Raw genomic sequence first — 20,986 nt, forward strand, 5'->3', positions numbered from 1 at the left:
GCCTTAACACTTTTCTACTTAAGTAGTAAGTAATAACCAGCTGCTTCTTCATTAAGGAATATGTTCACTTTCTGCACTGTCCCTTTGCTGTAACAATGTACATTTCTCATTGTGGGATGAATAAAGGATTTCTGATTCGGACATTCTACAAAAATAATCAAATAAGCTGTTTATACATTTGAACCCAGAGGTGGGACGTAATAAAATGCAGGGCAAAAGTGAGTCTCAAATCTTGGCTATAAAGTTCAAGCAATCAAATTTGTCACATGGAATAGTACAAGTAACAATTCTAGTGAAAAAGACAATACACCAGTTCATATGCAACTTTAACAAAGGATTATTTAAAAGCAAACTGATGAGGTTCTTTTGTTGCAGCAACTAGAGTTGGGGTTTGAACGCTTTATTTCAATCTGAATCTCATTTTTCAATCCCTTATTTTCAGCTTTCAACATTTGTAACAAAGGTTTAATGAATACAACTCAATGATTTCCTGTTTGTGTTGTTCTCTTATTCTATGGTCCTGATTCAGAGTTGATCATATACATAAAGTAGGGATTCAGACAAGTGCAATTCATAAGGCAGCCGTGTTGGAGTAGAACTACAGACAAACATATTCCCTAGTGAGCCATTTCACAGAGTGATGCTTCTTTGATCTGACAGATGATGTTTGGCTGGATACACCAGCTTGAAAACTCACCCATACACAGCCTCTAAAAGAATGGCTTGTATTTATTTTCAAGATCATTTTCTTTTCATATCTTTGATAATTAACATTTCTCCAGCTGTCTTATTTCCACTTTCACCCTGTCAAATGAAATGGTTTTGTAATTGTTACTGTGATAAGATCTGATTTAACTAAATGACATGTATACCTGACAGGGAAATGTGTCTCCAGAATAACAATGTGTATTATCTTTTGCAAAATCAGACTTCATCACGGACTTCTTCACGCCATGCGGCTTAATCTTCCATCTGTGTTTGTCTGGCTGCATATTTCCCTGTGTGACTTTGATACACTTACCAGTTTTTCATTCACAGATTTAGAACCTTATTCTCTGAACCATCACACACACACACACACACACACACACACACACACACACACACACACACACACACACACACACACACACACACACACACACACACACACTAACCTGGCAGTGTCTGATGAAGAGTGCGGCTACGATGAAGCTCAGCACCAGTGATCCCAGGATCATGGAGTTACAGAACTGGAGGAGCCACACACTCAGCAGACTGCTCACTTGGACCAGGTACAGAGTGGTCACCTAGAGAACACACACACACACACACACACACACACACACACACACACACACACACACACACACACACACACACACACACACACACACACACACACACACACACACACACACAGTGCTGTGAAACATAAAGGTGCAATACACAGAATACAGAGCATTAGCAGCAAACACACTTCTTCTGTGTGTAGTAATCTGATCAGGGGCCTCATTTATAAACGTGGCGTACGCTCAAAAGATGGCGTACGCCAGTGTCTAAGCAATCTTTGCGATTTATAAAAAAAACTTGACCCATCCGTACACGTTAAACGTACTAATTTAGCATGGTGTGTTGTTTGTTTAGTCTGTACGGAAACCAGAGTATTTTCGGCATAAAGATATACATACATACACATTATGTTTGTGTTCAATATAACTTATTGGCTTTATGTCATAACATTTTTGATGTTTAGTGAGATTAAACTTTAAAAGGATCATATTTAATTCAGTGGGCAAGGGATGTTTTTAATTGAAAACTGGTAGTCTTCTGATTCAATCTAAAAGTTACTTTTGGAGACGTATGAATTTTTTAGATGATCTGCTTTTTTGAGTTATTGAAAATATTCCCCTGGATGTCATTGTCTTTTATCTGTTGCTGCCAGCCAAACTGTGAATGGCAGCACACGGCCGTGTTAAAATGTTAAAATTGCTTTTGGTTTACCCCTCTAATGGTCTCTCCATTGTGCAGAATAATTAGAGGCTTTTTAAATGTCAGAGAGTCATCCGCATGACGCTGTAATTAAAAAAGAAAACCTTTATGAGTGTCATAATGAATTGGATATGTCGTTATCATCACCAATAAAAAAGGCTTTGTTCCTTCACTGACTGAGTGAACATGCTGCTATCATCACTTTGGGATGTCTGTCCTTGGATAAAGTATAATGAAGGTTTGATGCATACAATTATGAATATTTGGTGACATGCCTTTGATTCATGTCATTCCCTGTAGTTCCATTCACTGTAGAGCTAATGCTTGTAATAACCCTGTCAATAACACAATTATAGCCACATTTTTGAGTTTCATGTAGTTTATTTTTTTTTTACTCCAAATGATTCACACAAAGAATGGGATACTCTCAACTAGGGATGCACCGAATATTCGGCCACCGAAAATTATCGGCCGAAAATGGTTAAAAAGGCCCTTTCGGCTTTCGGCCGAAAGGGTTTTAGCACCGAAAAAATATCACCGAATGTCAGAACAGGCTTACGTTGGTAACCTAACGTGTTGTTGTGATGACGTAATAAAGACGCGGCGACCATGCTCGCGGCTGGCTCACGGGGGGGGGGACGGACATCGACCTTTGTCATCGAGATTGCCCTGAGCCTTTAACAAATCGTATTAAATAATCTGATGACAGATTGTAAACAGAATAGCTGACATTTTAACAAACTAAATAACTCAGTTTCCTCTAATCATTAACCCATGTTTGTATCATGTAGTTAACTCCGTGTAGCTGCTAGCATACATAACACCTGACGTGGAAACGTTACTCGTGGATGGGGCTACAGAGCTGCTAGAAAGACGGTCGAACCCGGTACATTCCTCCGTCTGCATGCGGTGCACTTTTGCTAAATGTTTAGACAAATTGCTCGTGCTTACATGCTAAACTCTTATTGCACTTATGGTAACAAGTATTCTCCACATCGAGACGGGTAAAGTTTAACCACACCTCGGAGCGCGTTCTCTCCGCCATCTCCGCAGTGTGCTCCGCTGCATGTAGCAGCTGCGTGTGTGTAAACTGCCCCGCCCCCTCGCACACAGACGGGGGGGAGAGATCTCGTCTGATCGAAAATACATCATAGACGCATTTGTTGTCTTTGCATATTAGAAACGAGTTGGCGACACTAAGAATGCGATATAATGTTTTTTAGCAATAATACATGACATATATAAATGTACTGTATGCATTCAAAAGTGCTGAATAAATGTTTTATGGACCCATAATAGTGATTATTATTTAAGTTAAGTTTTGCCATAATCATGTCTATTTCCATAATCAGGTAGCTGAACAACATTGGTAAAAAATGTATAAATTATATATATATATATTTCTATTAATCATTTTCGGCCTTTCGGCATTCGGTTTTCGGCCAACTGTTTCCTATTTTCGCAGTGGCGAGCCGTGACTTTTCTACCTAGGCCCTCTGACCCCACCCCCCTCTTCCCTCGAAAAAAAGAAAATAAAACGTTTTTACGTCACAGCTTATAGTATACTTCAGCGGAATATCAAAACAGCGCCCGGGGTGCAAAACGCATCAATGACAGCGACCCTCTACCACACAAAACAACACCATTTATATAAACACCTATCATGACAGGACACCCACAGCCAAGTAACAATTACAAATGAATTAAGTCGGCACGGCGGCCCACATTGAAAATCACTTTGACTTACCTTTGATGATCAAATCACCTAAACACAAAGTCCATCCTCCTGTCTTTTTGGATGAAGAACTTGATGGCGTCGTCATGCAGCTGATCCTTTGCTTTTAAAGCAATCAGCAATTCCTTCTCGATCGAAATTAAGGCCAAGTCTGACAGTCGGACTTGCCCAGTCGTGGACCTCGAGTAGCTTTTTATGCGCTTCAGCGCAGAGAAGGACCTCTCCACAGAGGCAGTGGACACAGGTATTGTCAGGATGATGCATGAGAGGGTGTACACCTGTTTCATGCTTTCACTCAGTCCTTTTTTGAGGAGAAACTGATGAATGTCGGCTGGGCTTTTCCCCAAAATGTCAGACATGCCGTACATCACGGCGAGTTCCGTGTGCAGTCGAGGCTGGTCGAAATATCCGCCATAGCTCTCCATCAAACTGTTCAAGGCAGCAGTTGGGAAATAGTTACAGTAATGCCCGAACTGTTGCGGGTCCAGAAGGGCCAGGAATTCCAGCTTTTTGTGGTCACTGAAGCGGTTGGAAATCTGGGTTAGCAGGCTGTCAATTACGCTGCAGTGGAGCTCCCTGTACCGTGCACGAACGTCTCCTTGAGCTCCACGGCCGCGCGGAGGACCAACCAAAGCCTGGGTTTCATCGTAGACGCTGTCAAAGTTCCCCTTCTCCTGTTCAATTTGTCGCTGTAGCTGATCCACTCTGGCCAGGCAGAACTGCATATCAAAACCTTTGTTCTGAAGTATTTCAAAAACAACATCCGAATAGGAGAAGATAGCGTGGAAGGTTTTCAACCAAAAGCTGAAATCGAAGCTGGTAAGGAGGGTGATGTATCCATCAGAGCAATGAACAGTTTCGTCATCAAACTCTGTGTGATGGTCTACGATGTGCTCGAACACCTACGAGAGTAATGCTTAGTTTAGAAAAAACAACTTATAGACCTCCAGTAAACACTAAGATTAGCTTTCCATTTAATGTAATACTAGCATAGTTCTTTACCTTCATGTTTTTATGAGTGGGTAGTTTCCAACACTAAATCATTTCTTTATTATTGTTAATATTTCCATTACGTTCATTGTTATTATTATCTTACCTCTCTCAATTCCCTGGTCTTCTCTGCCACTGTGCACACCAAGCGAGAATGAAAGCACCAGCGAGTAGGAGCTGCCCGTGGAAGCCTATGCTGGCAAATATCATCCAGTAGCTTGGTGCGCTTTGCTGAGCGGCTGAAAAAGGTGGCCAAGCCAGAGAGGTGGGAGAAGAAGACCTTACACTCTCTTATCTTGGAAGCTCCCTTTGACAAGACGAGATTTAAGATGTGAGCATAGCAGTGAATGAAAAGGGCCTGTGGAATTGTTTCCTTAACTTTCGCTTGCACCCCATTCAATCCAGAGGCCATAACAGCTGCTCCATCGTAGCACTGCGCGACCACTTTGTCAATACAGCCACTCTCCCTCAGGAACTCCAGCAGCCGTGTAGCTATGGCCTCTGCTCGTTTGTCCTCTGTCACATCTTCGTACTTGAAGAAACGCTCTTTTATCCCATCGTCAGTGACATATCGAAGCACATATGACATCTGCGCCACGTTGCTAATGTCTGTCGTTTCATCCAACATGACCGCAACAAAAGGTGCCTTCCTCAGCTCCTCTTTCATGCTATCCGTCATTACACTAGCGACAGCGCTGATCAGGTCATTCTGAATCCTTGAAGATGTGCCGGTAAATACTGTTGATGTGGCGAGGTGTGTGTGCAGGTCGCTGTCATATTCTGCCACTAAATCCAGCAACTCTATGTAATTCCCCTTGTTTGATGAAGTTACACTCTCATCGTGACCTCGGAACGGCAACTCCTGCTTGCCCAAGTACACCACACAATTTATCAGGCGTTTCAAAATTCCTCGGTTCCTCTTCACCTTTTCATTATGAAGGATGACACCCCGGCGTTGTTGCTCATCCAGCTGGAGCTCTATCCTGGTGTCCCCAAATGTTTTAAGCCGAATAGTAGCTCTGAGGTGACCTGAAGCATTCTGATGGCGATGTGCTGATTTGGATAAACTTCCTAAATCAGAATATCCATCTCTGGCCCATGACCCACTGTCCGCTCCAAAAAGCAAGCAATCCCAGCAGTACAGCTTTTGTTCCCTGGTTGATCCGGTCATCCAGTTGTATCTGGCGTAATTGCCGATATTAAAATGCCTCTCGAACCGTTTGGTTTTTTGAACCAAATTAAGCTGTGGTGTTGGTCGCCCTGTGGTAATTAACTCCAATGTATCCGTGTAACTCATTCTTGAAAAAGACTCGGTTAGTAGTTTCGCAACGATGTCATCACTATCACTAACGTGAGCCATCGTGAATGAACGTATGCTAATTCCGCCTAGCTTGACCCGTTGATATATCACATGCATAAACTTGGCAGTGCAGCGGGCGGAACTTGTCATAAAGTCCGCGATAATAAAGCCCTCCCATTTAGAGGGAAGATATGATTGGTCAATTGTACTGTCACTTGACATTACTCTCTCGTTGTTTTACTATAGCGGGCCCTCTGTGAATCGCATAGAGGGCCAGACGAGCTTTTTTCATGTAACCCTTCACATTCAAACAGAAACTGAACAGGAAGATTCGAAGGATTTATTTCTTTGGAAATTTTATTTTAAATACAATTAAATCAAGTTTTTTCGGTAAAAATATAACACAAATAATATTTAAAAAATATATATTTAAAAAAAATAATATTTTTTAAAAATGTTTTTAAATATTATTTTTTAGAATATCTTAGGCCCTCACAGAGGGCCTAGAGGGCCCTGACGGCTCGCCACTGTATTTTCGGTATCGGTTTCGGCCAAGAATTTCCCATTCGGTGCACCCCTACTCTCAACAGCCTTTTAATTTTGATGTGACAGTTGTACCAGGCATTGGAAGTAGCATGTTCTCTTCTAAACCTCTTAGAGCTAATTTGGATTCAACCCATTGATGTAAAACCAAAACTGGATAGTGTTGGAGGCACTGTATTGTAAGTCAATGGGGAAATGCCGTTTTGGGCCCAAATGACCTCATGTCCTACAGAAATACAGTGGTAGATCTGTCACAGCTTTTATTCAAATGTATCTAAACACAATACTACCCAGCATCTCGTCAAAAAAGAAAAAAGCTTTATAATTATAGCACTCTTTTCAAATGATTATTCATTTCTGATCGGCTGTAGTGCTCTTACCTACAATGATTAAGTAAATTAGGAAGTATTTTTGTTGCCGAATAACGTTATGGGTTGAGACGGAAGTGTAGTATCACCCATTTGGCCACTACAAAAATGTGCTTTAACATCCAACTCATTTCTTGGAGGCTTGAATTAACCACTTTGGCATTGTTGGCAGACATATTAGCATTATAAAAAACATAAAACAGCAGTCAAAATATGTAGTCATTAATTAAGAAAATGCTCCAAAAATGTACATATAGCAGTCCAACCGAGATCGCACCTGGGGCCTCATTTATAAACGGCCAGTTTCTAAGCAATGTTTGCGATTTATAAAAAACAAACTTGACGGGAAAATGTGCGGCCCTCCACGCACACTCTGACCCATCCGTACGCGGTACGCACAAAAACGGGAGAGACGAGAAACTGCGACACCGTTGGCAGAAGGAAGAATGGAGAAAAATATGTGGAAATAATACCATAAATAAAATGTTACCTCTCATTTATCATATATGAAGAATTCATTTTCAAACATTGATTAAAGCCAATCTTAAAATGATTAAACAAACGCCTGTTTGCGACTCCTCAGTGCACACAAAAACATAACTTGGAGAAATAAATAAATACGGATATGTTATTTAAAACCACCTCGAATATGTTGTGTTAATGTTATGAAATGTTTTCTCATAAATGATGCGGTTTTGCATTTCTATAGGTTGTACGAGCATGGTTTTATATACTACCATGTTTAATCATGTTTTATGCCGTTTGCTAAGACTTGATAAGTCGCTCGTAAAACACAGGAGGTATGGAAACTAAGAACACCATATGTGGTCAATTGTACAGCTAATATAACACAACACATTGGTTGTATTTCCTTTAACTGGTGGATATAGAGCTGCTGCGGGGAGGGGGGGGGGGGGGGGGGGGGTTGAGATGCACAGGCTGCAGTGGAGACGCTGCGCACAGCTGATCGACAGCTGGAACATGAACTACAAAATACATGTTTTCATTCTGATCCAGTCGTCATGACTCCACTCCGGAGGGATTCCCTGATCACTTCTTACAGTTTCTCATCAAGGGGGGGTCTCCTGTCCCCGGTGCAAACACACTGCCTGAGGAAGGCGTATTTATTTTGTCATGAACCTTTTTCGGACCACTTATTTATTTATTTTGGTGACGATCCGACCTCCATGCTGCTACTCTGGTTCAAACTGCATCCACCAAACAATATGATTTATCTCCACCTCCCCAAAATAACCCACATCTGACACGGCGTGAGATGTCTTTTTTTTTAACTGTTCTGTCCTCATTTCCTGCGATCTTCTTCATGCAGTCAGTCAAAATGGATATTAATACGGGGCGTTTCTTTGACTATTTATAGGCAAATATGGGCGTTACGTGAAGCCAGCAAAAGCTGCGCCGCATTTCGAGTTGATTGTGATTTATAAAGGGAAACCGGCGTAGGACGTGCGTGCGCAGTGTTTTATAAATCGGAATATTTGTGTGCGTATTTATTTACTTTGTCCTAAGTACGCCACCTTCCCACGTGAATCCTACGCAAAGCTTTATAAATGAGGCCCCTGGTCTTATATACACTGCCTTTCTGTGGATTAGGTTAGGTCGGTCCTGGAGCCTCACCTGTGTAGTTGTTAAGAAGTCCAGACAGTCCAGGCTGTATATGATGAGAGCCTGAACCAGCAGTATGAACTGGTTGAACTGCCACGTCAGACAGAAGCAAAACGTTGTCACATACATCAACCACACCATCACTTTCTGTGGAGGGAAACACACACACACACTGGGGTTAGATTCTGGGTACTCAATGGCTTGTATACTCATTCCTGTTGTGCTGCTTGCTGTTTTGTGGCATGTTTCCTCTGCATGGTACGTCTCTGCTGACAGGACATACTTTTAGTGACAGATCTTTTTTTCCATTTTGTTTTCCACTGCGGATCGTACCCTCTCAGTGTAGGCCGGATTATCAGCATAGGTATGTCTGCCATTCATTCATTATGCTGCTTAGTGTCCTTGCTGTGTCTGGTGCTGTTTTTTGCGAGCTGACATTTGTTTTATTAAATCTAGGTTGAGTAAATGAAAGAAATTACAGTAGCAATTGTCGGTTGCTTGGTTAAAAAACGTCAGGTTTGTGCAGGATGTTCCGTGTCAAGCTCGTGACAATTTTATCTGACCAATCATTGGTCTATAGCAGTGCTCCTCAAAGTGTGGTCCGCGGACCACTGGTGGTCCGTGAGCGCCCCCTAGTGGTCCGTGAGTATATTGGTAACATTTGAAAATAATTAATCAATTTAAGTTTTCCGCACTTTGGCGGGAATATCTCCGCAATGGAGCAAGGTTAAGTTTCACTTTCAATTGCATGATATAGCCCAGCGCAACACCTTCATCACACATGTTGCTACTTGTTTGTACCATTTTCAGGAGATTTGTAATCTGTTCTAGAAAAATGATGTGTCTTTTTATATGTGTGGAGTTAGGTGGTCCGCGAGTGTTTTTGTATTGGTTAAGTGGTCCTTGGTATGAAAAAGTTTGAGAAACACTGGTTGCATCGAGGAGAATCGTGCAATACCCTGCAGTGTAAATGCACCATTAGGGAGTTAGAATATTGAGCAGATGGCTTGTGTGTTTCAATTCCAGGCCAATGTAAAGTGTACACCAAGTTACAAAGAGGATACAGACATTTTTAAAACATGACTACTTGTTTCCTACAATATCAGAAGTATTGTCGGGCCTTAAAATGTATTTAGGCGTCCCGTCAGCCCAATGACAATAAGACATTTGCTTAAGACGCAGATAACTTACTATCAACGCATTGTTTTTTCTCTGATAATGCTTCCTTGTGAACAATACATACAAGTTTCAAAAAGTGGCAGGACAAAAGCTTGTCACCAGTAGCTGTTAGCAGCCAGTAAATGGAGGCTCTATAGTGTTGGGTTATGGTGAATTCAAGCGTGTCATGATGTTTCATCTAAATATAATCTTGTAAAATGTAGTTCTTGGTAGGAAACTTGAATAGAGTTTTTTGAAGGACATAAAGTCACTATAAAATAAATAAAATAGAGGGAATTTGGACCTGTTTAACTTCAAAACAGTAAGAGTAAAACCGGCTTGTTTGTTGAAATACACAGGATTTAGCATTTTGTTTTTTATTGTGGCATCAAATCAGTATTGACAATCCATGAAATAACACTTATACTGTATAGGTATTGACTTCTACACTTTGTGTATCATGACATCCTTTGTGATCAGTAGCTTTGATTTAGCGTGGGTTTGTGCGTACCTGCTGTAAGTCTGTGAGCTGAGGCCTGAGGTAACAGGTGATAGCGGTGACCTGCAGCGCGAGGAAGGGCATCGACCAGTTCTCTCTGAGCGAGATGGTGAACTCCACACGAGTGGTATCTACCCTGAAGGGAGAAAGAGAGGGAGGGAGTGATTTACTTTCAAAATGATGTCAAATGTCCAAACCCCAACTAAGACCTATAGCATCTGAGACATACTGCAGTGTCTCAAACGTGTGTGTTGCCGATCAACCAGACATAAAGGAATGAGTCCAATAACACAGATGCCTGAAATAAGATGTGTGGTTAGAACAAGCTTAAGAGATTTTCCCTTGTTGTTCTTTGATATAAAATAGGTCAGTAACTAGCCCACACGTTAAGGTCTTCTATGTGTCATTAAAACAGCGGTTGCTAGGGAGTTGTAAACATCATCGCACAAAAACATTGGCCGCCTTTAGCTTAACGGTGGTGATGTGAAGTTGTACGACCGTGATGTAGTTTGTTTATAGCTGTAGGTTAGCTATTTACTTCTGGCAATTGCATTGACGTGTATTGTTGAGATTATCCTGATGAACAAAACATGTAGGTATCATATGGTTTGCCATAGATCTTACTTTCCATATTCCTAAATCCAATGGAAACAGCCCTTTCCTAAATAGGATGTCAGTTTTTTGGGGGGGTCCAGTTTTTTATTGATTTGGACCCCAAAGGAACTTGATCTCGGACACAGTGTTACGGAGCAGCTGTATCACAACCAATAGCATTTCTATAAGTCCTGGACACAATGGTTTGGAAAGCCCCAGAGTTGTCAATGACTCTCACAGTGCGTCCCTGCTTCTCCAGGCGCGAGGAGTCCTTGTCTGAGGGAAAGAATGGAATTCTTCATAATGAAGGATCACTTAACCCCTCTACATTCCCACGGCGATGTTGAGTTGGGGGGAGGTTGAGGGGGTTAGTTATCTGCTAGTTCCTGTCTTTTTGCATTATAATTAGCCTTCTGTTTGCCGCAGGGAAAATGTATATTTGGGACAAAAGGGCTCTCATTTTCGGACTATTGGGTTTGCAAAATAATGGGCGTTCAGAACAACTAACTGGCACCTAGGGCTGCTCGATTATGGCAATAATCATAATTCATAATCATACTTTGAAAACATCAATTTATTGGAGAAAAAAAATGTGAACAGTATGTTTTTAGCAGTTGATTACCCTGAACTTTAAGTATAATTCAACTGAAAAAACAATTTAAAAAAAAGTAATTAAAAAAAATTAATTAAAAAATAATCGTTTTATTTCGATTACGTTGTTTTCGTAATCGTTGCAAGCCATAATCGTAATTGCGATTAAAATACGATGAATTGAGCAGCCCTACTACGGAAACAGGATTTACATTTCATCCCATTCCAGCCCACCTTGGCACTGTTTTGTCCCACTTTGATCCTCACGGTAGTTTTTTGTATTCCTCCCAGATTCCTCCTTCGCTCCGAGTACTAAAATCCAATATGAAAGCTTCCCCTAAGTGAATTTTGTGATTTATATTATTTTCCACTCAACCATGAAGGCAAATTAATCCACCATCTTTAAAAAACATTCACACCTGACACAAAAAGATCTATCAAAATCCCCCTCATTTGCAAAAAGTCGCTGCGGAAGTGGCTCGTGAAATATTTTCCTTGTGTATATGAAATACTGATTCAATGTGACCTTTACTGCAATGCGCTCTTAATGAGGACCTTTAAAATGTTAATTTGACTGCTCTTAAAGACTTGAAGAGTGATACAGAAAGATACAAGTGTATTAATTGGCATTATATCGCCCATCTGTCACCCTGCGATCTAAATCCTAAATCCCAAATAGGTACGTTCCTAGCCTGAAGTTGGGGAAAGCATTAGCATCTCCTCAGTCCTGAAGCTTTTATTTCCCTTTCTTCTGTTGTTCTGCCTCCTGTGATCTAGGCACAAAGGCAACATCCCCACATGGATAATTGCAATCAGATGCAACCTTGAGACGGGGAAGATAGCGTGAGCAAGTGAAGGGATCAGCGGACACAATGCATTCTTTGTAAATCCCACGTTTGTGTATTACTGAGGCCTTACACACATGTTGAAATCATTTACTTCTGTTTTAAAGTCAATGAAACATCTGCAAGGCACATTTATTCTCAAAAGTTTGACATTTGCATCCAGGTTTAAGGAGTAAGGGATTACATGTAACAGGATTACATAATCACGATACAAATACCTCCTTAGTAACATGAAAAAAAGACATAATTAGATTACTGTTACATTAAAAAAAAAATGGGATTACTCGCAGGATTACAAACCTATAAGTAAAATCTCTGAGCAGAGGACACACTTTGATCCTAAATATCTTGGTTTCTTCTTTTCTAAGATGACATTGTTCTGTCATAAGGAACTTAAGTAAGGAACTTCCTTACTTATTTAATTGCATTGCATTTGATAAAGAGGTAACTAAAATGTAACAGAAAGTAATCAGATTACATTACTTAATGATTTTGGAACCAAGATTAGGTTATTGATTAATGTTTACAGGCAACTAGTAATTGTCATGGAATACATTTTTAAAGTTACCCTCCCATCCCTGCTTCCATTGTTTACACCCTCTGGCAAAAAGATGGGTTTTTTTCATTTCTTATTTAACTGTTTTGCACTCCTTGTTATATTGCAATCACAAAAGGATTGACATGGACAGTGACGATTTGTGATTTGTCGAGCTTGAGTGAGCATCAAATCTAAGAATATACTCCTATTTTGTGCCGACATGGGAAATTGGCGTAACATTATCAGAGTTTGAGTCTGAAAGGGGCATTGCCGCATGAACACACAGTTATTTCTCACCTGTTGAGGATGTACCAGATCCCGGTGAGAGTGCCGGCCAGCCAGGAGCCTGACAGGAGCCATGCAGTTAGGTACAGAGCGATCACATACACTGCCTGGAGCGAGAACACTGTGTAGATGTAGAAATACACTGGCTCCAGATAGGACTGAAACACACACACACACACACACACACACACACACACACACACACACACACACACACACACACACACACACACACACACACACACACACACACACACACACACACACACACACACAGAGAGCAGCAGGTCATTAGAGCTGCTGTGAATGGACACACAGAGCTGCCTGCAGTGACAGCGACAGACTCTCAGGAGCACTGTGGTATTTTCAAAGTGTGCTCTGATATTTCACTTCCTGGCAGTCTTGTCACAGTGAGCTCTCTGAGGGAGCTAAGTAACTGCAGCTCAGTTAATTGATCTGCCGATACAGAAACCTTTTCCTCCTCCGACGTGACAAGTACAAGTGTGCCAAGACATGTCAGCTAGAAAAGACCAAAATGTTAAATGCCACAGCGGATCAAAAGCCTGACGGACTGCAGTGAAAAGCTCTTATTGTGATCAAGGGTCAAATGAATCACTTTAAGCTTATGAATATTTTATACAAAAAAACAACTTTTATCATGTATTTGACATTTGTATATTTATGAATTTAACATAAAATAATACAAACAGTTTTGCTACTGAATTTGATATAGATATATATGTTGTACTATATTTTTTAAATGTATTTTCCACATTGAAAAACAAAAAACAAAAACAAAGAAAAACATACATAACAACAATGCGATAATAAATAATGAAATACATCGACTGACATGACTTCACTTAAATTCAAATGAATACCGTTGATACAAATAATATGTATTTGTTTTCATGATGATAACAAATACATAAAAAAAGATAATAAAATAAAGGTTGCTCTTCCTCGCTGTTGACATTTTCATTTAGACTGAAACCGAATTGCACTTTTAGCGTCAGAATTAGAGTAAGCTGCTAAAACCCAGAGCTTGGCATTGGTTTCAGGGCCAACAAATAAACAGACTCTTGATTCATATAATATATATTTTGCCAACATACTCTTTTCATACTCAAGCTATTGAAAGAAAAGTAAATATTTTATTTTCCGTATCATGCTTTGATATCCATGTAAACAGCTGATCACTAGAAGAAGCTTCCACTGTATGATTATTATTCATGGCAGTACTTATTCAATATGTATGACAAAAGAAAACAGTGTATTGTGGTATAATTGTGATTGTATGAAATGACAAGAACAGTCAGAGAGAGAGTCAATCATCCTGTAATAGTGGCGGGCATTACTCTAATCTATTGTGTTTTACAAGCCGTTGTAAATATCTGACAGCTGAGTGATGGGGTACCTGTATGGGCAACAGTCTGTAGAGAACACTGAGGAAGACCTCCTGGTAGATATTCATCCGCTGAAGGAGATTGATGGTCCTCTTGGATTCTGTCAAGTTGTCATGGATCAAATCTGAGAGGCCTAGGAACACACACAAACACACTGTTTTAAAATGCCACCATTTCTTCACAGCGACATTGACTGATAATGGTATGAATGTTTCACAAAGCTCACCCTCCAGAGCATGGTGCTTGTTAAAGAACAATAAAAGTGCTTGAAATGTCTTTCCACCCCTAAAAACACAGATTGTTCTGCCTCAATTGAAATCAGTAATCGCTGCGAGCACCATAGATGACTGAAATCATCAAGTGCATTCAACCTTAAAAGCCTCAGGCATTATTTCCTTTGCTCAATTGTAAAAAAAATAGCATTGTTGCAGGTTTTTTTCTCCATCAAATCTTAAATGTCAGCATTTCCCATAGTCTTTTTATGATGCTACCTCAACTTAAAGGGGCCCTAGTCTGCTCAGTTTCAGGTTCATATCAGTATGTAGTGTCTCTACTTTAAAGAGTCCTCTCCTGCTGATGTTCAGGTGTATATCAGTATGTAGTGTCTCTCCTTTAAAGAGTCCTCTCCTGCTGATGTTCAGGTGTATATCAGTATGTAGTGTCTCTACTTTAAAGAGTCCTCTCCTGCTGATGTTCAGGTGTATATCAGTATGTAGTGTCTCTCCTTTAAAGAGTCCTCTCCTGCTGATGTTCAGGTGTATATCAGTATGTAGTGTCTCTACTTTAAAGAGTCCTCTCCTGCTGATGTTCAGGTGTATATCAGTATGTAGTGTATCTACTGTGACATGTCTCCATGCTTTAATGTTCACAAAGCTCTTTATTGTTCTCATACTGCCTGTACTGCAGCACCTCTTTTCACCCTCTGTCTGAAACCAGAGCCCAGTCTGCTCTGATTGGTTAGCTGGCTCTGTTGTGATTGGTCAATGCCTAGAGATGTCCCGCCCCTTAGCCTATCACATACAAAATAAGCGTGGGTGTTATGTAGTGATGGATGGTCCAATGGAGGCATTTCAGGCAGGGGGGAGTGTGTGGGAGAGAAACTCCCTCAGGGGGCAAAGTTGAGATTTGAGCCTTTACAGACAAAACACATGCACACGACTGCTGTCAAATGACAGGTGTCATTCATAGTGACAAATGATGTAATCCCTTTAGCTTTACTGAGAGTTTTAGCCCTTTTGCCCCTTTTTCTACTCCCATCGCTGTTCCTCTGACTGCTTCTCAGTAAGTACTTTGGTGAGGTTTATTGGCAAGAAAAACTAATATAACACCCACATTGGATTACAAATAAATGCATATTCTCCTATATTTCTCCCATTGCATGCAAAAAGGCTGGAACTGATGTTATATGACCGTGCACACACACACTGGTGTCAGTATTCCAGAAGCGGCAGTGGGTGCAGCATGGTCTCTGTGTATCTGTTTTGACTGGAACAAAGCGTGACAGCAAAGAGCTGAGTTTCTGCTGCAGGCCGGTGTGTGTCAGCCTCATCCTTTCTGCCTTTTTCATCCATGTAAGAGCTTTAAACTAAGGATCCATTGCTGCCCACACACACACACACACACAACCTACTCATCCTGTATATTTCTATTCACGCCCTCCTCCATCCTTTTCTTTCCATGTATGCTTACTTTCTCCCATCTCACCTAATTTCATACATCAATCTTACATTTGTCTCATTTCCACCATTATGCCACATGTTGTTCTCTGCCCCCCCCAGTACCATTAATACTGTGACACAGCCGCTCTGCAGACAGAAAAATAAAGTAGTGCAGAGTGAGAGTGAAAGGGAGGTCAGCCAGTTCCCGCTGATTAGCCTTCAGCTTAATTATTTGCCTTGGTGCAAAATTAGGCCTGTTTCCAACTAGAAATGTTACATGGTAACGGGAAGAAATAATTAGACTCATCTCCCTCAGACTAGACTGTGCGTCTCAGAAACAGCAGTGGCTTGTTTGATCTGGTTGGAAAAGATGTCAGCTGTATGGTGTCTCCATCCATGTAAAAATAGAATTACCAAAAGTATAATAAGACTATGTTTCAATCACCATAGCAATTACTTCTAAATAAAGCTCCATTAGTTGGTTAAAAACATCATCTGACTCAAACAAGAATCCTGCTAAAGGGCCATAAATGCAGGTTCAAACTCAGAAGCAAGTGTGTTTTTTCATGCACTGGTCTGAACTTTTGGGCATTTTGTGTCTTCTCTCGGACGAGTAGAAAAGAATACACATCCTGATGTATTGTCTGCTTTTGTCTGAAGATTTCTCCTTTAACAGCTTAAGTTAGTATCAGATAATGCCTCATTTGCACTTTCAAACGTTTGCAATATAAAAAACACATCAATTACAATACAATCATTTTATTTCATGGTATTATCAATTAGTTTAGATGTTTCACCTGTTTACCCTTTAGTTTTTCTTGTATGGAATTTGACAATACATATCCGTAAAGGTCGTTTTTTCAAGGTATATATTTTGTTCTCATTCTGAGGCAGAAATCTTTAGTAGTCCTTAGAGCAAACTTTCCAGCGTTATTGGATCTATATTCTAAAGTTTCTCTACAGAGGGATTTGTTAATACATTATTTATAGCCTGATTTATATAACATTACGATGGCGAGAAATAGATTTAGTTGTTATGGCTGTTGACCGTGTGAGTGATAAAACTCTCCTGGGACATGTCTCCATGCTTTGATGTTCACAAAGCTCTTTATTTGTCTCATACTGCCTGTGCTGCAGCACCTCTTTTCACCCTCTGTCTGAAACCAGTGCGCTCTGATTGGTTAGCTGGCCTGCTCTGTTGTGATTGGTTAGAGAGGTCCTGTCCGTTAGCCCAGTGGTTCCCAACCTTTTTCAGTGAGGCCCCCCTTGGGTAATTGGAAATATTTTCGAGCCCCCCCCCCAACCCGGTTCCCACCGAGATTGTACAACTCTATACAATTAATTTGACCAAACATTACATTTTCTCTGCTAATAATAACAAGACAAAAAGATCCAACTATATTTTTATATTTTATTACGGATGAACATGAACAAAAGTGCTTGTATTGGCAGATGACCCTGTGCCACTGTGAAATAATGAGGCCTAATTGAAACAATTACTAGTACCGCTTATCGATCCGGTTCTTTAACAGTATTTTTATTATAGGTTATTTTTGTTCTTTTTTAAGGGAAAAACTAAACAAATTGGAAAGAGAAGTAACATTGATTTATTGTATGTATAGTGTGGATTATGGGCTGCTAGCAGACATAACATACCTGCAGTGGTGGTAGTAACTAAGTAGATTTACTCAAGTACTGTACTTATTTTGAGGTACTTAAGTATTTCCACTTTTGCTTCTTTGTACTTCTACTCCACTACAGTTCAGAGGTACATTATGTGCTTTTACTACACATATGTATTACCTAGTTACTTTACAGATGAATGATGTGAAATATAATCAAGTGTTAAATCAGACTTTAGTTACACCTGGAGTAAATTCACAAGCTACCCTGCAGTATACTACTTTTACTTAAGTACTTGATCTGAGTATTTCTCCCACCTTACACGTAATTGGGACAACAGAACTCAGAGTTAAGGAAGTCGAAAACGGTGCATTTCTCCGTATGAACATGATGCCTTTTGGCCAGCTGATGGACAGATTGCTCGTGTTTCCGCGTTTATGTGAAAAATACTTATGGCAAAAGATCATTGACCACATCGAGCGTTGTAGATTGTCACTTTTGAACGCTCTGTTCTCCACCAGCGGATCTCTGTGTGCACGGTGCTGTTTGTCTGTGAGCGAGTCTGTGAGTGAGATGCCCCGCCCCCCGCACACAGAGAGAGAGAGAAAGAGGGAGAGAGAGAGAGAGAGAGAGAAAGAGAGAAAGAGAGACCACCGACCACGATTTTCGACGTCGATAGATGTCGGGCCGTCGATGAGCGTCGTGTCGCCCTACTCAGATTGGTGTGTACTGCACCGTCGTTTTCAGCCGTGCCGACACCTTCCGCCGCCGACATGTCGAATCGGTAGGCTGTCAGCCAAAGAAATCACTCTGATTGGCTGTTCAGGTTAGCGAATCAGTGCATGAGAAGCTTAACGGAAGTGAGGGACCCAAATAAACTATTAAGAAGACAAATCTGAGATTTCATTTAACTCCAGATCTCGACACAGGTTTGGGAAAGCCCCATGAGCTTCTCGCTGTAGAGTGAAAATGGAACGCACACGCTATTTGTTGTTTGTTTATATCCCGGGCGCTGTACACTAGCTGCACACTGCTCCTACTACTAGACTCCTGGTACTAGGATGGGTTAAATGTAGAGGCCAAATGTCACTGTGTGCTCTGCATGTGTGACCATTAAAAGAGGGTTTCATCCCTCCCAATTCTCGGTTATCATGCAGTCTGTCTTCCGGTTGTTGCCTCTTTTGAATGACGAATACACACTACCGCCGCCTGCTGGTAAGGAGAGTTATTGCCACTCACGCATGCGCAGTTCGTACGCGCTACTTGGCCGTCGGCTGAAGTCTTTGCGGTGTGTTCCAGTGCGAAACATGGCCAAGACGCAGGAGACGTGAGGCGACGTGAGCTGACGTTCCGTCGGGATGTGTTCTTTGGTGTTCTTTGGTGTGTAAGGAGCTTTAGATGTCAAGGGAGATGTATGCCTCATCATACTTTGTTGATTTGGGCATTATAGCTGAAAGGCTTGTCGTGGGCGCGTCCACTTTTCTTTTAACTGCCGATTGAGTTAAAAATGTGTCCATTTTATATATTTTAAGAGCAAACAATGTATGTTTACAACTTCTTCCCATGCTTCACACTGCAATAGCGCTGTGCCCCCCCCCCCTGGAGGGCAGTGGTTCCCAAGCCCTCCAGGTTGGGAACCACTGCCTTAGCCTATCACGTACAATGTGTTGGACAGCTAGCCAATATTTCTGGAGGGACCACAGGGATTTTAGCCTTTGCAGACCATTTACATGCAAAAAAACCTATATGCCTACAGGAAAGGTAATACCCAAGAAGCACAATTGGGCCATTTTAAATGATGGATACCTTCCTGTATGGATGGGGCCTGCAACATCTGCTTGTAGTAGGAGTAGTAAAGTCCACATTCTGTCCGGAAAGAGATCTCACGCTCCACTTCCTGAAAGCAGAAAGGGGATTTTAGTCAAAGACATCAAAGACTTCTGTTTTCTGAAACATGGAAAACAGATTAAACACTTTTTGAGAAACTAGAATACCGCCATAACTATAAATCTTTCTTCTTTTTAAGCCTGTGCTTATACTGTTTTCAATCAATTGATTTAGTTCTGACAGATACAATTAATGTGAGCAATTTAAGTAATACATATGTGTTTTGTAACTACCTTTTTGTATCCATTGCTACTTAAAAAGGCAGATATATCTATAACATGGAATAATCAGAAGAGGCTAGATAGCCGCATACTAGGGATGTTAAGATTCACAGATTCGCATCGGTGCACCGGCATAAACGTTCAAGATGCGAGTGCACCTGTTGAAAGAGTGCACATCGGCTACAGTTTGGGTTGAACTCGCGATGCATCGATTGTAGCGTCTTTGCATCGGTAAAAAAACTATTCATTCATATAATATCTCCTCATCCTGTAAGCACTCAGCAGAGACGACCTTTGATCTTTGCTTCGCACTACGGAGGCCGAGGTCTCAGTTATCAACACACATGGAAGTCGAGGAGAAAAAGAAACACAGCGCACCGAAAAATACCTACAAATCAAACGTTTGGCAACACTTTGGATTTTTCAAGAAAGACGTCAACTTCGCTCGCAAATTGTAAACGATGCCGTGCCGCTTTGAAGTACACAAGTAGTACGAGGAACTTAGCGACGCACATAAAGAGGCGACATGGGGTCTGCGGCTGAAAGAGAAACCTGAAAGTTAGACACATGAGTTAAATCACTCAGTGAGGTGTTCTGTCAGAGAGAGTGGTGTTTAGTTTACAGCAGCCTGTGACGGCCAATAATAATTTAAATGTCTTCCTTACTGTAAGCCGTTATGAAATATCTGTTTGTGAAAGGTTATTTGTATTCTTTATTGTTCCTATAGAAACCACTGCTTTCTGCTCACTGGTGAGTTAGCCTATGGATGAGTGTTAAGCACATCAGGCTGGCAGCTGTATGGGCATTGCACTATGGTAGTTGTTAATCATGGGCAATGCATCCTTAAATTGTTTATCTGTGAGGTGTTATACAATTGTACTATAGCCTACTCTGGAGAGTTTTTTAAGGTAAAAAAGGTAAAAAAGAAACGGCATGATGGGATGTGCAGTACTAGTAGACAGAACCAAATATGTAAAGCACTTTTTTGTTAATTTATGATTTGTTGCATATAAATAAAACAAAAATCCTCTGTCGTACCATATTGAAGTATAATTATTTTGCATCGTGTTGAATCGTATCGCCCCGTACCGCATAATGTTGAATCAAATCGAACTGTATCGCGACAGGGGTGAATCGTATCGTATCACATC

At 40.9% G+C, this 20,986-nt stretch overlaps 2 protein-coding genes across 4 annotated transcripts in view; both read right to left on the minus strand.

The window, feature by feature from the left end:
• dpy19l3 (dpy-19 like C-mannosyltransferase 3) overlaps positions 1 to 20,986 on the minus strand; it is a 102,103-nt gene that overhangs the window by 65,645 nt on the left and 15,472 nt on the right. For all 3 annotated transcript variants that reach the window (XM_034224548.1, XM_034224549.1, XM_034224547.1), the window contains exons 4-9: positions 19,534 to 19,624; positions 14,458 to 14,579; positions 13,053 to 13,198; positions 10,200 to 10,323; positions 8,543 to 8,677; positions 1,158 to 1,289 (exon numbers count right to left, since the gene is read on the minus strand). In XM_034224548.1, the coding sequence (XP_034080439.1) occupies positions 1,158 to 1,289; positions 8,543 to 8,677; positions 10,200 to 10,323; positions 13,053 to 13,198; positions 14,458 to 14,579; positions 19,534 to 19,624 (750 nt within the window). The remainder of the gene's footprint in view (positions 1 to 1,157; positions 1,290 to 8,542; positions 8,678 to 10,199; positions 10,324 to 13,052; positions 13,199 to 14,457; positions 14,580 to 19,533; positions 19,625 to 20,986) is intronic.
• Positions 3,647 to 6,000, minus strand: LOC117551617 (zinc finger MYM-type protein 1-like). The gene is made up of 2 exons (XM_034224546.1): positions 4,803 to 6,000; positions 3,647 to 4,608 (listed from the first exon to the last, which is right to left on the minus strand). The coding sequence occupies exons 1-2, from the start codon at positions 5,991 to 5,993 to the stop codon at positions 3,733 to 3,735; spliced, it is 2,067 nt and encodes a 688-aa protein (XP_034080437.1). The 5' UTR covers positions 5,994 to 6,000; the 3' UTR covers positions 3,647 to 3,732.

Source organism: Gymnodraco acuticeps, unplaced genomic scaffold (assembly GCF_902827175.1).
Source record: "Gymnodraco acuticeps unplaced genomic scaffold, fGymAcu1.1, whole genome shotgun sequence".
Lineage (NCBI taxonomy): Eukaryota > Metazoa > Chordata > Actinopteri > Perciformes > Bathydraconidae > Gymnodraco > Gymnodraco acuticeps.

Bases quoted from the DNA above. Each gene is read 5' to 3' on its own strand.
- LOC117551617 (XM_034224546.1), bottom strand. From the start codon at position 5,993: ATGAGTTACACGGATACATTGGAGTTAATTACCACAGGGCGACCAACA. The intron at 4,609-4,802 runs GTAAGATAATAA...TTACTCTCGTAG, and splicing joins AGACCAGGGAATTGAGAGAG to GTGTTCGAGCACATCGTAGA.